Below are 14970 nucleotides of genomic sequence, written 5' to 3' on the forward strand. Positions count from 1 at the left end.
ACATTCCCACTTCCCGGAACCGGAAGAGCGCGAGGCCGATGGTCACGGGACTTCATTGTTGTGTTCGTCCATTGATTCATTCATTCATTCATTCTCTTCAGGAAAACTAACGTATAGACACTCCCCATGTTCACTTCTTGGCAAGCGCCGCCAGCTTGGCCTTGATCGCATCAGCCGATACCTTCTCGTCCCAGATATAGTTTACACTGTCCTGCTGCACCGTTGCTTCCGCCCACCGCTTGAACCGCGGCGTGTCCTCCAGCAAGCTAGGAAGCTTCTCACTCAGCAAACCATGTCTGTGGAAGGAGAGAATGCGCAGCAGGAATGAACCGGTCAGCACCTCGGCCAACGTCAGTTTCTCGCTACCGCCAAAGAATGGACCTTTGCCATCGGAACCCTCCGGCAACTGAGGCTCCAGTTCCGATTTGATCGCAGCGACGAGCGCCTCAGCGGCAGCGTCCCGCTCCTCTGTGGTGGAGGCGCGCAAGGATGTCTGGAAGTGGGGTTGGACCTTGCTGAAGAAGGTGTCGACGAAGAAGGCGATACGAGCGCGTTGAAGGGCACCGTTCTCGCTGTTGGACGGAGGAAGGAGGTGCGACGGATGGGCGTCGGCCAGGAATTGGGCAACAACGGCAGACTCCGTGATGATGTGCTCACCGTAGGTGATCGAGGGGACAAGGCCGCGCTGCAGGGGGGTTTGTATGTCAGTATGGGCATGCTGGGGATGTTCGCCGGCGTAGACATCGTAGCAGTACACATACCGGGTTAATGTCCAGATACCATGGCTCTCGTGGCTTGGTCAGGTCAATGATGACTTCCTCGTAGTTCAGTCCCAATTCTTTGAGGGCAATATGAGCACGGTGGGCCCAGGGACACCGGTGGTTGGTATACAGCGTGATCTTTGGAGTGGTCATTCTGAAGTTGTTCGTTGGTTAATCTCAAGCGGTCGCTGAGGAGGGAGAGGATGAGAAAGACGGAGAAGACGGAGGGTATTGATATACACCGTAGCGGGGGGTGGGGAAGAAGTGGATTTCTAATCCGACGGTGTGGTGACAATCCCGAGCGAGATGACGATATCACTATCCTCCGTCGAGGGTATATGTATATCCGGCTGCCATGCACCATGCCCTTGTATATACCTCCACATTCAAGGACAATGACAACAGTCTAGGACTCTATGTATACTATTTTATGACTTCGCGATAAGTATCTTCTGCTCGTTCGATTTTGAGGGATGTAAGGGCGGTTTTCAGACCAGCAGCGCCAGACTTCCCAATCAAGTCTTCCGTAGAACCTCTGCAGATGCAAATATATATATTCCCCCAAGTATACAGCCACACACGTGTAAAACCAGTAACAGAAGAACGACCATCTTTGAAACTTCACAAAAATCATTAGAAAACACTAGAAATACATACTGATTTATATACGGATTTAAAAAGACCGGAAAGAGACGAGGTCGACTGAGACGAAAAAAAAAATGATCTGGCGTTTCGGGCGGATTTCGAACCCATAGCCTCGAAGGAGCCCACGCAAAAAGTTAACCATGGAGTTACCACGGTTACTAGTGAGTCATTCTTTTAATAAGATATAAGTAAACATCCATTGTCTTAAGCTTGGATCACGACATAGACCCGATGATTATGCTCGTACAGACGGGTCAAGAGTTCTTTCTTGACGGCCTTGGGGTTATGTGTGTACTCCACTGATTTGCTCTGCGTCGAATCTGCCTCAGTTTCCGTCTCTCCTCTATGTAACTACATTGCTATCAAAGGCACGTCATCTTCGTTGTTTGGAGAAATAGAGTTATGATTCTCACAACTCTCACCTAACAAAAGATATATGTACCCCGACATGGGGAATTCCGATCCCTGCTTGGTGATAGCCTTCAGGAATCCACTCGCCGACAAAGTCGGTGCTCACCACGAGCATGGTGGCCAGTCTCTAAAGAGCAGACCCTACACTGGCCCTTGGAGCTTATAGATCCGCGATACGTACAGAAGTACTGAAGAGCTCTCCACATTGCAAATATATTGCTGAAAGTGCGACGGTATGTACAAAGCTGTATCTATCCAAATATTCGGACCAGAGGAAAAGGCATGGCAGACATACACTCGAACTCGCATGAATTGATCAGCCGGATGAAGCCCCGTACACCTCTATCTCTGCCAGGCCAACATTACGAGTAGACGGGCTAACGGACGTTACTATGAATAAGAGACTTCGCGTGGTTTTCGCCTCGAATTGAATCCGGTTGGGTCTCCCATAATTGTCTAGTACATGAACGGTAATGTTACTTCCATTATCAAACTGAAGAATACCGCCAGTAACTTGGTCGTCGACGTTTGGACGGTCGTATAGATAGACTTCGGAGATTGACTGCGGTTGGGCCCATGTAAGCCTCAAAGTGCTCCCAGCTTTTCCACCCACCGTTGCCCATTCTGTGGTTGCTGTTCCTGGATAACCATCGATTATTCCGTCAAGGGCCTTTTCCGCTGTCTGGCCACCGTCAGAATTCTGCGAAGATGCGGTCGCCGTTGCGTTGCGGGCGACATTCTCTAGATTAGTTGCAACCACCGTCACTTTTGCCGGCGTACTCCTTGTATTTCCATTCCCGACTACTAAGCTGAACCCCAGTGTTTCCGACGATTTAGGACTGGTGAATGACGGGCGCGCTGCTGTGGCGTTGGAAAGGACGACATCGGCTCCACTAGTCTGTGTCCACTGATAAGTAAGGGAGGCACCGTTGGGGTCTCTACTTTGCGTACCATCAAGCACGACATTCTCCCCTAATCCAACCGTCCGCCGACTATTAAGGAGACGGGCGTTCGCTACTGGTTCTCCTGTGACAGCATACTGGCGCTGCAGCCACTGCGCCTCATTGCCATTACCACAACTGGCTGAGTCATGGCAAACTTTCGAATCGTGAGCAGCATATGTGAAGAAAGCGGATTGCTTGGCGTTGAGATCATCCCCAAACACGTTCTGGGCCATCGATGCGATCGAATACCCAGTGTACCCTGTCAAAGTATGCGTGGTGGAGTATCGTTCGGCTGCCTTTTGCACATAATAAGCCGTGGTGTGGTGGTCGCTATGGTCATTATCACCATAAGCATGGGCATAGTCCTGAGTATTAATCCGATCAGGATTGAAATCACTCATCAAAGTAGCGAGTGTGTCAAGAAGCTCGTCACTTGTATAGCTGGTCGATCCGTTCACCGTTTGAATGCTACTGATTTCCGACTGCCAGAGTTGCTGGAGACTGACACTTCCGGTACTCGGAAATCCATTTCCGTAGCCATTACCGTCGGGCAATTGGAGGAAGACCAGTGATATATCTGGATTCCCATCGAGTGTGAAGGTGGGGATGTTCTTCCCGTCAATGCCAGCGTCAGATTGCGTCCAGATGTCACTTACATCGGCCATCTGCGCGTATGCGGCCTGGGAGCCAGCCTGGCGTTGCTCCCAGTAGCCACTAGAAACTTCCCCTGCATCGCCTGCAGTCAGGAAAACTGTGCGAACTCTGCGGCCACCTTGAATTTCATGCAAAAGGTCGGGGCTGAGGAACAGTAGATCATCATCCTGATGCGCGACGATGTTCAGGGTCTGTGCAGCCGAACATGGTAGCCGGTATAGGAAGCCAATGGCTGCGAGAAGAAATGAAGTCTTCATTCTAAGAAGCCTGGGTTGTGCTTGCTATAGGATCTGGAGATGGCTAAAAGTATTCTGCACTTGTCATGAAGCCATTGCCAATCTGATGAGGGTATAGGTTCGTTCATTTTAAACATCAGGTCCACTGCATTTCTTCCCTTGTTGCGTGGTCTGGCATTCCAAGGGTTCTGTATTTGTTGTGTCTATTTTCTCAACCCCTTGCTTCTCACATTGCAGTCAAACCAGACTCATTGGATTTCACCAGGGGCTTTGGTAAAAGATCAACCAATCATCGCGGTGCAAGCACATTTACGTTCGTAACTTTCAACAGGAATTCTCCGGCTGAAGGGGGTCTTCTTTTGCAGACAAGTCAGATAGCTTCACGTATCGCAACAGCTCGACAACCTTTCGAGTGGATTTCTAATTCTGTCTACCGTGCACAACGTTCAATCTGAATAAAGCCGATTGGCAACGGAGTCCCCGACGGCACTCTCAATCGGTGCACAGTCAATCAATCTTACAGATCAAGCATTTTCTCATTTACTATACCGAGCTACCCGAGCTATGTGTATATTAGGGACGAGACATTTTCTGGAATGCTTATCGGCCAATGAACAAAGTCAATCTATGGTTTCATACCTCAGGCCCTTGATCAGCTGCAAAAACAAGGGCTAACGCCTCTGAGACCGATCCTTTCATCCCTGTCGAATTACGAGTTATGGAAGAGCCTACACTCCAGAGAGTTCAAGGATACTATGATCGAATTGCTGATCGAGCCAACTAGTTCTCGAGGTTCGTATAATGTATCCTTCGGCAGCCGAACCAACGCACGGCCCAGAGCACATACCGAGGATTACCTGCACCAGAAGGGGAATTGCCGAGTCCAGATCTATATCCAATCGGTAGCCTGGAATTTGAACGCATTGATGGATACCCAGACCTAAAAACGGAGAACCTAATCTCTTAGTTCTTACAGGATCCTCAGCTACCCCAGAAGATCTCGGTGCTGTACATATCTGACTTACCGAGACAAACTCCATTGTAAATAGCCATCAGTTAGTCCTCTTCCAGAATCTGTGTCCGACACTAGGACAGAACCCTTGGATCAGTGACGGTCTTCGAATGATAGTGGCCAGTACGTTCAAAAGTACTCCAGGTTCTTGGCTGTTACGTTTTTCAGAAGTCGAAATAATCCCAGGTTTCCCCCAAGGTTCTACAAGTTTGTATCTGACCAGCACATGAGATGAGGTTCTCGCAAGTACGACCAAGGTTCTATGAACGATTGACATGCATGAAGTATGAAGAATTACTTATCCACAGAGATGGAAAGTTCCACCCGAAACAGACTATCTCCTTGGATCATGTCTTGGGTGACATTTCCTTTCTCAGCCACGGTACAGCACGACTAATTTAGTTCCTCCGACGCGGTTTATGCTGCATGTCCAGGCCATTTCGGGCCCTTATTGGTAGGAAAGAACGGCCGTAGCTATTAGTGGGTCCGTTGGTGTCGAGGCCTAGAAACAGTCCGGGCCAGGCGGATCTATTTGGTGCTACAATGTGGGCCATCAGCATTATCTGATTGTGGTCCTCTAGAGGTCGAAGGCAAGTAATGAGGGGCCTACTTGGATTTCAAAATCTCTGCCACTGTTGTCGATTTGCCGACACTCAATGCCCTGGACAAATCTGTGGCGGCATCATAGCCGAGATCGAGGTGATTGAGTAAAGACACCCTTTATGCGAGATACTATTCGTATGTCCACAGGAGTATGATCAAAGAGACATCCTGCTTAGTCTGTTAAACAAGAGAAACATTACAGGTGATTAGTAATAGATATTATCCTACAGAAGGTTCTGTACGCTTTCATAAGTTCGACATAATCATTGCTAGTGCTCCGCCACAGATACCTCGAACGTGTTCTGCACCGACACCGTCGGTGGAAGATATCTTGGGGAGAAACTTTCCTCACTACTGTCACATTTCGACGCACGCCTCCCTAAGATTGTAGTTGTGGTGATATTCTTATATCCGTCATTCGGAACATCCGCCCAGCAAGTGCCAGATTCGTGGTGGGACCGCTTTTGCCTTTCTTTGCGAGTAAGAAGTGACCGGGACAAGGGGATGGTTGATCCTGCATTTCTTGCTTGACTCGGATCGGAACTGCCATCGCGCAGCATTCGCACGAGGGGCCGAAGGGTCGACAGACAACCGGCTGTGATTCCGAGGCCGGCTTCGATATTCGCTAGGATAGAGAGGGTGGCAGTGGCATCTATGGCACTGTTAGTTGGATTCCACAGAATCCTACCTACTTGCTATCACAGAGTGTGCTTACAGAGAAAGTCCGGATCTTTGAACTTTTCATTGTATGGTAAACGAACTACAACAGCAGCTCCCGCCCTAAACTCATGTATAGTCTATCAGCATATGCCCTCTTCGGTCGTGTCATGCATGTCATGGCTCATGAACTCACAAGCAGCCCAATCCAAGGATGGCTCCGAGAGAGAATTTCGCACGTCTATTAATCTGCAGCTTCCAGATCATGAAAAGAGGTAGAATACCTAGGGTGAGGTCGCACAAAGCAGCAATCACACTATGGGTATAGACGATATCCAGAAGAAAGTCCTTGCTGACGCAGTGTGGAGACTTCATTCCATAATCCCAGACGTAATGGATGGGGCGGCATTCGACAAGGGTCGCGAAGAAGAAAAGTAGACCAACCGCGATACTCAAGGCGATTGTCGCATAGATAATGATCAGGTGTGCGCGGACGATGGTGATACGCAGAAGTGAAATCGCAATAGAAGTCCTGCCGGCGGTGCCCGTCAAAGCGTAGAATACCTGCCCAAGCCACCAGAACTAAAAATGGATGAGTACCTGGTGAATAAAAAAGAGGTCTTATGAGGGCACATGGAGCATAACAGGGAGCATACGCGCAACGAGTCTCTCAGGTCAGTCGGTTTATCCGCAAAATAGTTCATCTTCTTTCCAAGCCCCGTTGAGCCGCCAGCAATGCCACAGATAGCGAATGCAAGATTGAAGGCCATCGCAAGGACCATCATATAGTCATCCGCTCCAAAGGCTCGGATGAGATGTAGTCGGACATAGCATCGAAGGCTGACTGCAAGCAAGGACAGGGCAAGAAAGATGGACGTCACGATGATAATCGCCTCACTCTTATCATTCGCCATTTTGATGAGATGAGCGGCAGTCTGTGTTGTGCCATGAGGCCAGCAGTGGTTCAAACTCTGCTATGTGACCTTATAAGAAGGAGTAACACAGAATAGGGTTCTCGCTAGTCAATCCCTCAGGTGCAGGGACCGATCTTCACCTGTGGCCCGGTCAACTTCATGGGTGTACTATTCCTATTAGGGTCAGTGGATCATTGGACGGCTCCAAGGTCGATGATCGCCACATTCATCGGTCGGTAGATGAACCCTTTATTGTGGAATCATTTTCTGTAACTAGCCTTAGACGATGACTTGGGCTGTCCGGCTTCGCGGAAACAGAGAAGATTACGATTCAGGCACCGCCCAGAGTTGGCCCATATTTACTTGGCAAATGACTGTTGAGGCTCGATTCTACGCAGTGGATTGCAGTCCTTGTGCCAGCCGCACAACACTTCGTGTGTGGGTTGTCAAAGTTGCAAGTCCAGAGTATCAAACGTTGTTTCTTCAAAGAAATTCAACATCTGCGTGTGCAGAGCTGACGAAGGGACGGCCTCTAACACGGCACTACTCATATCAAGATTGGTCAGATCGCTTTTTCAAATACAAATTCGGTGCATTCTCTGAATTTCCCTCTGTTCAGCCAAGTACCGAGGACTCCACAGCACTGTTGCCAAAGTGCCAGGATAAGCGTGCCCCCTTTTCGTCCTCTTTCTTGGCATCGGGACTCGTCCGTCAAGGCAGCTCAAAGCAGTTTATTCCCCGGCCGCGCGGGAGCAGATCATGAGGTTTACCCCAGTAGTTGACTGATGCAAAGAGTACACTTTTTGGGTGGAGATGTGCTATTCTTGTCAGTGTCGTATCACATCGTCGGCAGTCCAAACCATTACCTCGTAGGGATCACCACACTCCTTAGTATCAGTGATTTACCAACGCAACTCCTAGTGATCGACACACGGCCGCAGGATCTCGGCATCGTAGGAAATTATGTCTCAACTTAGTGGACTAGGGTTTGCCAGAGCGCATGAGCTTATTTTGGGTCATGCGGAGGACTAACCTGCTTGGGCTTAGCCAGGCCCTGAGTGCCGATCACCATGTCCCATACAAGTAATTGATGCGAGCAACAAAAATTCGAAGATTCACGGTGGATCTTTTCTTTCTCAGAAGAAAATTAGTGGAGGTTATCGGTGAAGCCTCGGCAGCTATGTGAAGTGGAAAGTCGCGTGCCATTACTCCAAAGGGACATCCGATGTTGTAAATGCAATCCAATTTCACAAGTGAACATAAGGACTCTTTTATAAAGGAACTCGAGAATCGAGATGTATTTGAGCAATTGAGATATTTTATATAGCTACCTGCTTCGAGCTCGGTATGTAGACATTTCCCCCTGAATTAACAATCTATTAATGATTGCCTCAGAATGCCTAGCATAAGAGCGAGGGGGCACAGTGGAGCCCTGAATAAGAGAAATACTTTAATGTCTATGATTGTCAGAATCGACTTTAGTCAATTTAATAAACTTTGAAGTCAGTTACGGAGCCGACCTTCCTTGTTTGTTCGGGCAAATTGCTGGGATCCACAGCTAACTATATCCAGCCCGTCAATTCTGAACCAATGTTGCCTGAAGACGGGCAGCTAGATTGTTCTTGGTCCGTGGAATGAATGAGCATTACGTAGATAAACATAAATTAGCTAGAACGAATATAGACGTCCGATGTCAGTTCTGATATGACGGTTGGTACGTCCAGTATACGATTCAGATGTATCAGCGCATAGAACTAGAGACCTCCGTTTAGTTCTGGGGAAACATTAACTTGTCGGTTATCGATACTCTGCCTTGCGCCGATTGGTTTCTCTTTGGATCACAGGCTGCAGTGTTCATCCATGCTTTGCTCTAATATATAATAATTTGCCTGTGTACTATGGCTAGATTCCACTTTCTGCGGTATTACTCTTAAGATGAGAACCAGGAGATACTAGCTGCCTGTGGGCTCATGCGCATTGAGACATACGTTGAGAAATGTGGTATACAATGTACTATGTCTTCAAATGTCACTTCCTACAGGCGCAACTCGAATCCACCATGAAGGCCACTTGAGCGCTGAATTTGACCTTTGGGCGGATGCTAGAGACCTTATACAACTAGCGTTGGGTATTCTGACGTTTCCTTACCGCATGTGTCGTATTCTTATTCGTACCTACTTCTACTCATTCACCCACGCAGCCACTGTCCCTTTCTCTCCTTCCTCGTCCGCATTTTCTACTCTGTTATCTTTATCAATAGAGTTTTCGATATCGACAAATCCCAAATACACAGACGTAAAGGCATATCCGCCGTTCGATCGATCCTTGAACTTGTGTTGACGTCTCATATTAGTTGGCAGGGTTATCGGCTACGTATCTTGCCAACTAAAAATATGTACAGGCACTGAGCGTTATATTGCCTACCATTCTCGAGCATTCGCATTTCCATTCCTAATGCCTAGAAATTGCGACTCTCGAATTTCAAGTCCTGGTGCGAAACTCGATTGTGAGCTTATACTTTCCGCCTGAGCCCCTTCAACTTGGCTCCTGGAGCTGGTGTTGACCTAGGAAAATAGCAGGGTAAGGCTAATACTTTCTCGGGTGATAATTTCTCTACGACACATTGCTTTAAAAAAGGTGTGCGCGGCCACCGTTGGTGTGTATGTGAACAGGGGTAGCACTATAAATTCTAGGCCCCAAGGTAATGCCAACAAAGTGGATGTAGCGGATCGTTGCTACGAGGGACTATGGCTAATAGATTGTTTACCTTCCTGACGTCCCTCTTGTTCCTTTTTCTGAAGCTCTCCCTCAGTATGCAAAACAATGTACGATAGTTTTCACCGTCGCCCTGCGGATATCCTATATAAATAAAGTACGTTACTGTCCACAGAATGACTTATCTGTGTGACGGGGGGTGAAGAGTTTGCCCACTAAGTACGGCGATAACGAAAGGATTTAGTGAGCAAAGCTCTGTTTCCTTGAGACACCCCTTCATCATGTTATTTAGCTAGGGTTGTGAGCGGGTAGTTATGTTATCTTGAGTGCAGGAGTACTCCAAGACTCTTTCATATACCTGTAAAACTGTGACGTGAACTGTTGTACCCCGACTAGCTATGAATGCTGCTAAGTAGATTTCCGCGCCAGCTGCTTCTATTCCTTCTATGATACGATATTTCCCCCCTGGGGCCAGAAGCCTTGTTTTGAGAGGGGCTATTGAGCTCAATAAGGCCACCAGTATTGATGTATGGATTGACGACTGCGAAAGGGCTTGGAACGTTGTATTCCGTGTTTCTCCTTTTATATGTTGGTCAATTGGACAGGTTTGCACATGTTTATATATATTCTACTCCATACTGATGCCTCTCTTGCTGAGCCTAAGGAGGCGACCGACTTCAGAGTGATTGGTCTCCCCCATGTTTCAGGTGTTTTTCTTCCACTTGAAAAGTGGTACATCGGCATTATGAATGGATAAATCCCCGCATACCACGTAGGTTAACCTGGTTTGGAAGGTGGAGCCCTGGCCGCGCGTGAGAGAGACTGCTAGAGGTACTGGATTTGTTACAATGCTACTAGTAGTCTGGGGTTAATATCTACTGGAATTCTGCCCCACCGGGCAATATCCACAATCGTAGGTGATTGGGGCGAACAGACCCATGGCGCCGCAGCGATCATATGAACGTCACAGTCCTCTAGCCAGGCGTGCCCCATGGAAGCCCACGGGAGCCAATCCATCACGAAGTTGCCAAACCCAAAATGCAATGACGCAAGAGATAGGGCTCCGCCTACACGTGATTGGACGCCACCCCGCAGATCATCCTTGGCCTCAGGCCCCCCAAAGGCTTCGTGTTGCTTAGTTCATGACTAGTCTTGAAGGTCGAAACGGCCAATGTCAGTTGGACTGTTATTTTCAACATCTGGGGCCTTCTCATGGTCTGACTCGCTGTGTATTGCACCCCTTTGTGCCCCACCATGCATGTCCCTCCACTTTTCTTTTCTCTCACTGCGATTCCCCCACGGGGTTCCGCGTTGGGGAAATCGCTCGTGTGGGGTAACTCGTCTGATTGGGGGCAATCTCCTTAGAAAAAGGCGTTTTAATACGTGAAAACGGAGTGACTGTGCAACTTTGCCATGAATCGTGATTGTATTATGACGACCGACACTTTCCCCGTAGTATACATATGCTACGGTCTGGTCTCGTTTGATTCGGCGATGCTGAGACCAGCCCAACACCATGCGTAGTTGATTACTACTACTGTCTGACTCACACTGGAAAGTCATAGCGTCCAGGGTATGGGAAAACAATCAATCCCGCTGTTGGCCTGCAACACTTATAACTGCATGGCTATAGTGGTGGATGGAGCCTGAGTTTCGTATTCTGACACCATTGGAAAACATGGTTCGTAGACTGAATTCCCCGTCCACGCACTCTCCATTATCTGGTAGCGGCATGGGCCGCGTCTGACTACTGAGAGAATTTACAGGCAGTCTGATTGGCCATGATATGATTGGCCGTATGAAGACATTCGCTGAGGCTGTTACCCAATATGTCCTATAAAGCCAGACACGCATCCCCGCATCTCACGGTGGACACCTTACCTTGTTCTTGTGAGGTATCATAGCTATTTCCGCCAAGCTATGCTAACTACCTGGAAGCCACTCCAGAAATTAGAACTACTGTGTTTCTGTAGTTTGGATACCTGATACTCATTTGAAAACCCCCTTTCCCCTGCTAGATCTGCTATTCAGACTTCCCTTCTATTCCTTTCCCCAAGTTCCATAGAGCCTCACGATGAAAGACGAACTCGGACCGGATGCCGGCCACCAGAAGAAGTCAGATGGCATGGATGAAGTTTCTCCTACAGCCGAACATTCAGAGAAGCCAAGGCGCTCGAGTATTTACGACATCGAGGGCCGACCCGCCAATAAGCTCAGCGCCGTCTTCAAGAACCCTCTGGAAGGCATTCCCCGCCAGCAGCTGATGGAGGATGTGGACAGATTCTGTGCCCAGTATGGCCTGGAGACCCACAAGGAGCTTTTCCGTAAAGGAGCCCTGATTTCGCAGAATCCTCAGGATGCCCACAATATGCCAGAGCTGACCGAAGATGAGAGGGCGGCCATTCGGCGCGAACACACGCATAAATGGTCACAACCTTGGCAACTCTACTTTATGGCGTGTACGTAATGAAGTCAGCCGCTGAGAGCGGCATATCTTTTCATTTTTTTGATATCATGAACTGTGCTTATTGGGTTCTAGCCATGTGCTCGTTGGCCGCCGCGGTTCAAGGTATGGACGAAACCGTCAACAATGGCGCCCAAGCCATTTACCTCAAGGTGAGATAGTCATATTCGACTACGAGGACTGCAGTGCTGATCATGTGTCAAGGAACTTACTATTAAGAGCGAATATATCACTGGTCTCGTCGTTGGCGCCCCGTATCTGGCCTGTGCGGTTATCGGCTGCTGGCTCACGGAGCCGATGAATAGGTACCTGGCACGGCGTGGTACGATTTGGGTGTCTTGCTTCATTGCCGCCGTCGCCTCAGTCTGGGAGGGTGTATGCAATTCCTGGGTCAACCTATTTATCGCTCGCTTCGTCCTTGGTCTCGGCATCGGTTCCAAATCGTCGACGGTCCCTGTCTACGCCGCCGAGTGTTCGCCCGCTCCAATTCGAGGGGCGTTGGTCATGATGTGGCAGATGTGGACCGCCTTCGGTATTATGCTGGGGAACATCATGGGTGTTGCGTTCATGGGCTTGCCAGACAATCTATCGTGGCGTCTGATGCTGGGCTCAACGGTGGTGTTGCCATTGATCGTCTGTGCGCAGGTCTACTTATGCCCTGAGTCTCCTCGTTGGTTGATTGAGCACAACAAGATCAACAAGGCCTACGAGGCTTTCCGCATCCTTCGCCCTTCAGATCTACAAGCAGCACGCGACTTGTACTATGCATACGTCGGTGTCCAGCTCGAAAGGGAGGTGAACAAGGGAAAGAACTTCTTCACTATGTTTCTGGAGCTGTTCACAATCCCCCGCAATGCACGTGCAACACTTGCCACCTGGATTGTCATGTTTTTGCAGCAGGTAAGTCATGAAACTTCCGGCCAATTCTCTTTAATGAACGTTCGGGGTGGACTATGTCAGCACGCGTCTCAACAAGCGTTGATTGGCCAAGTAGCGTTCTCACCTCCAGCGCTCCGGATGTCAACCCTGGCCCCTGGAACTCATCTTTGATGCTCTGCGCATGGAACCAGAGGCTAATCGAGGCTATATCTTCGTAGTTTTGCGGCGTGAACGTTATCGCCTACTATTCAACAACTATATTCACCGAATCAGGATATTCGATTCAGGAGGCGCTGTTAGCATCGATGGGAACAGGGATTCTGAACTGGGTCTTTGCGCTGCCAGCATTCTTCACGATTGACACATGGGGACGACGGAACCTCCTGCTATTTACCTTCCCTTTCCTTGCCATTTGCCTGTTCTGGGCCGGCTTTTCATTTTGGATCGAGGAAGGAATCAAATACAGCAAGAAACGGGTGGCCATGGTGACAACGGGTATGTACTTGTTCGAAGTATTCTACTCGCCTGGTGAAGGACCTGTGCCCTTCACATACTCTGCCGAAGCCTTCCCCCTGCATGTGCGTGAAGTGGGCATGTCCTGGGCTACCGCCACGACATGGTGTTTCAATTTCATCCTGTCATTCACGTGGCCCTCACTCCTACGCGCCTTTCAGCCGCAAGGGGCCTTTGGCTGGTACGCTGCATGGTGTTTGGTTGGATGGGTTCTTGTGTTGTTGTTCGTTCCGGAGACGAAATGTAAGTGATCCTTAGTCACACCGGCATTGGCCAATTACTAACGTATGATAGCTCTCACCCTGGAGGAATTGGATCAGGTGTTTTCAGTTCCGACTAGGAAGCATGCGATGTACCAACTTAGAAATACGGTCTGGCATTTTCGTGTCTGGGTTCTGCGGCAAAAGCTCGAGCCCTTGCCTAAACTGTACGAAGGAGCGGAGCATCTTTCAGAGGCGGGAGAGAAGTAGACCCCCGATCAGTGGAAATAGTTTAGACGGGTGCATATATGCTTCTTGACTTGTGAAACCGGTTGGGGTAGTGGGCTAGTAAAGCTGCAGGAGAAATTAATGCCGTGGTATTTTTTCTTGCTATCCGTTTATAGGTTCGTTCACCTTTTAATGTTGACCCTAATGAAGTGGTAGTATATGGTGGTGTTATCAGTCTAGTGAATCTAGTCTTATCAATAAGTCGTGTGATTCCATGAACAAAATGAGAAGAAGAAGTAGCTCAAAGCTGATGTCACTTAGAGCGAACCCATTGCCGCCTATCGTAGGCTACCCTGCGTCTTACCCATCAACTTCCAAGGGAGTGAGCGTATTGGAGTTCCATACGAAGCGTCATGAAACCAAGATGGTAGCAATCAAAAGGACCAGCGAAGAAGACACCTCTTGCTTAAGATGCGGCTGCACGATGTGAGGTCACATATACATTGGTTCGAAAATATATTCGGCCCTATCTGTGGATGCGATGACATATCTCGCAATACCACGTGGGAAAGTCGTGCTATATAATGCACAGTCATCACAGTTCAGTAAGAGAGAAGAGATGATGTCGGCGTGTAATAAGTACATGTCGTACGAGGAAATCGATGAAGATGAGAGGCCCCTATGGTAAATTCTAGACCGGCCATAGAAGCTACTCGCTAACCTGTTTAGCCAGTAAGGCTTACAGTATATTTGTAAGTGCAGCTACACCTCGAAAGGCTACGTCCGCACTTGGTTTATCTCCGTGATCATCCACAGCTTGCATCAGCATCATTTCCTTGCCAAGGGATCGAAAATTGGCGGATAATGTGCCCATGGTACTACGACTGTATGACAATCCTACCAAAGCAATCATTGAGATGACCTCACCCCCTCCCATATGGCGCCCAACGCGCTTTGGCCCATCTTGGTAGCATTTCCTGCGAGGACCGGGGTGTTGACATCATCTTACCGGTAACACGATACGTTGACTAACCATATTAATGGCGCTTCCGGGTGATTAAGATGACTACTGCCCATAACTGGGTTGAGAGATATACCCATCTAACGTGGAAAATCACTAGGGAAATTTTTTTT

The 14970-nt window shown here is 48.7% G+C and overlaps 4 protein-coding genes across 4 annotated transcripts; 1 reads left to right on the forward strand and 3 right to left on the reverse strand.

Moving 5' to 3' along the window:
- Positions 1–130: 130 nt before the first annotated feature.
- AO090103000485 (glutathione S-transferase family protein) lies at positions 131–914 on the reverse strand (the record flags this gene model as incomplete). The annotated part of the gene is made up of 2 exons (XM_001826984.3): positions 131–685; positions 762–914. The coding sequence occupies 2 exons, from the start codon at positions 912–914 to the stop codon at positions 131–133; spliced, it is 708 nt and encodes a 235-aa protein (XP_001827036.1).
- Positions 915–2133: 1219 nt separating this feature from the next.
- On the reverse strand, positions 2134–3672 carry AO090103000483 (uncharacterized protein; the record flags this gene model as incomplete). The annotated part of the gene is made up of 1 exon (XM_023233259.1): positions 2134–3672. One exon carries the CDS (start codon positions 3670–3672, stop codon positions 2134–2136), a length of 1539 nt encoding a protein of 512 aa, XP_023093982.1.
- Positions 3673–6115: 2443 nt separating this feature from the next.
- Positions 6116–6837, reverse strand: AO090103000482 (uncharacterized protein; the record flags this gene model as incomplete). Its single annotated transcript, XM_001826983.3, has 2 exons — positions 6116–6505; positions 6580–6837. The coding sequence occupies 2 exons, from the start codon at positions 6835–6837 to the stop codon at positions 6116–6118; spliced, it is 648 nt and encodes a 215-aa protein (XP_001827035.3).
- A 4789-nt stretch (positions 6838–11626) lies between these two features.
- On the forward strand, positions 11627–13878 carry AO090103000481 (sugar porter family MFS transporter; the record flags this gene model as incomplete). Its single annotated transcript, XM_001826981.3, has 5 exons — positions 11627–12011; positions 12092–12168; positions 12221–12916; positions 13114–13651; positions 13703–13878. The coding sequence occupies 5 exons, from the start codon at positions 11627–11629 to the stop codon at positions 13876–13878; spliced, it is 1872 nt and encodes a 623-aa protein (XP_001827033.1).
- Between the last annotated feature and the right edge of the window lie 1092 nt (positions 13879–14970).

Source organism: Aspergillus oryzae, chromosome 8 (assembly GCF_000184455.2).
Source record: "Aspergillus oryzae RIB40 DNA, chromosome 8".
Classification (NCBI taxonomy): domain Eukaryota; kingdom Fungi; phylum Ascomycota; class Eurotiomycetes; order Eurotiales; family Aspergillaceae; genus Aspergillus; species Aspergillus oryzae.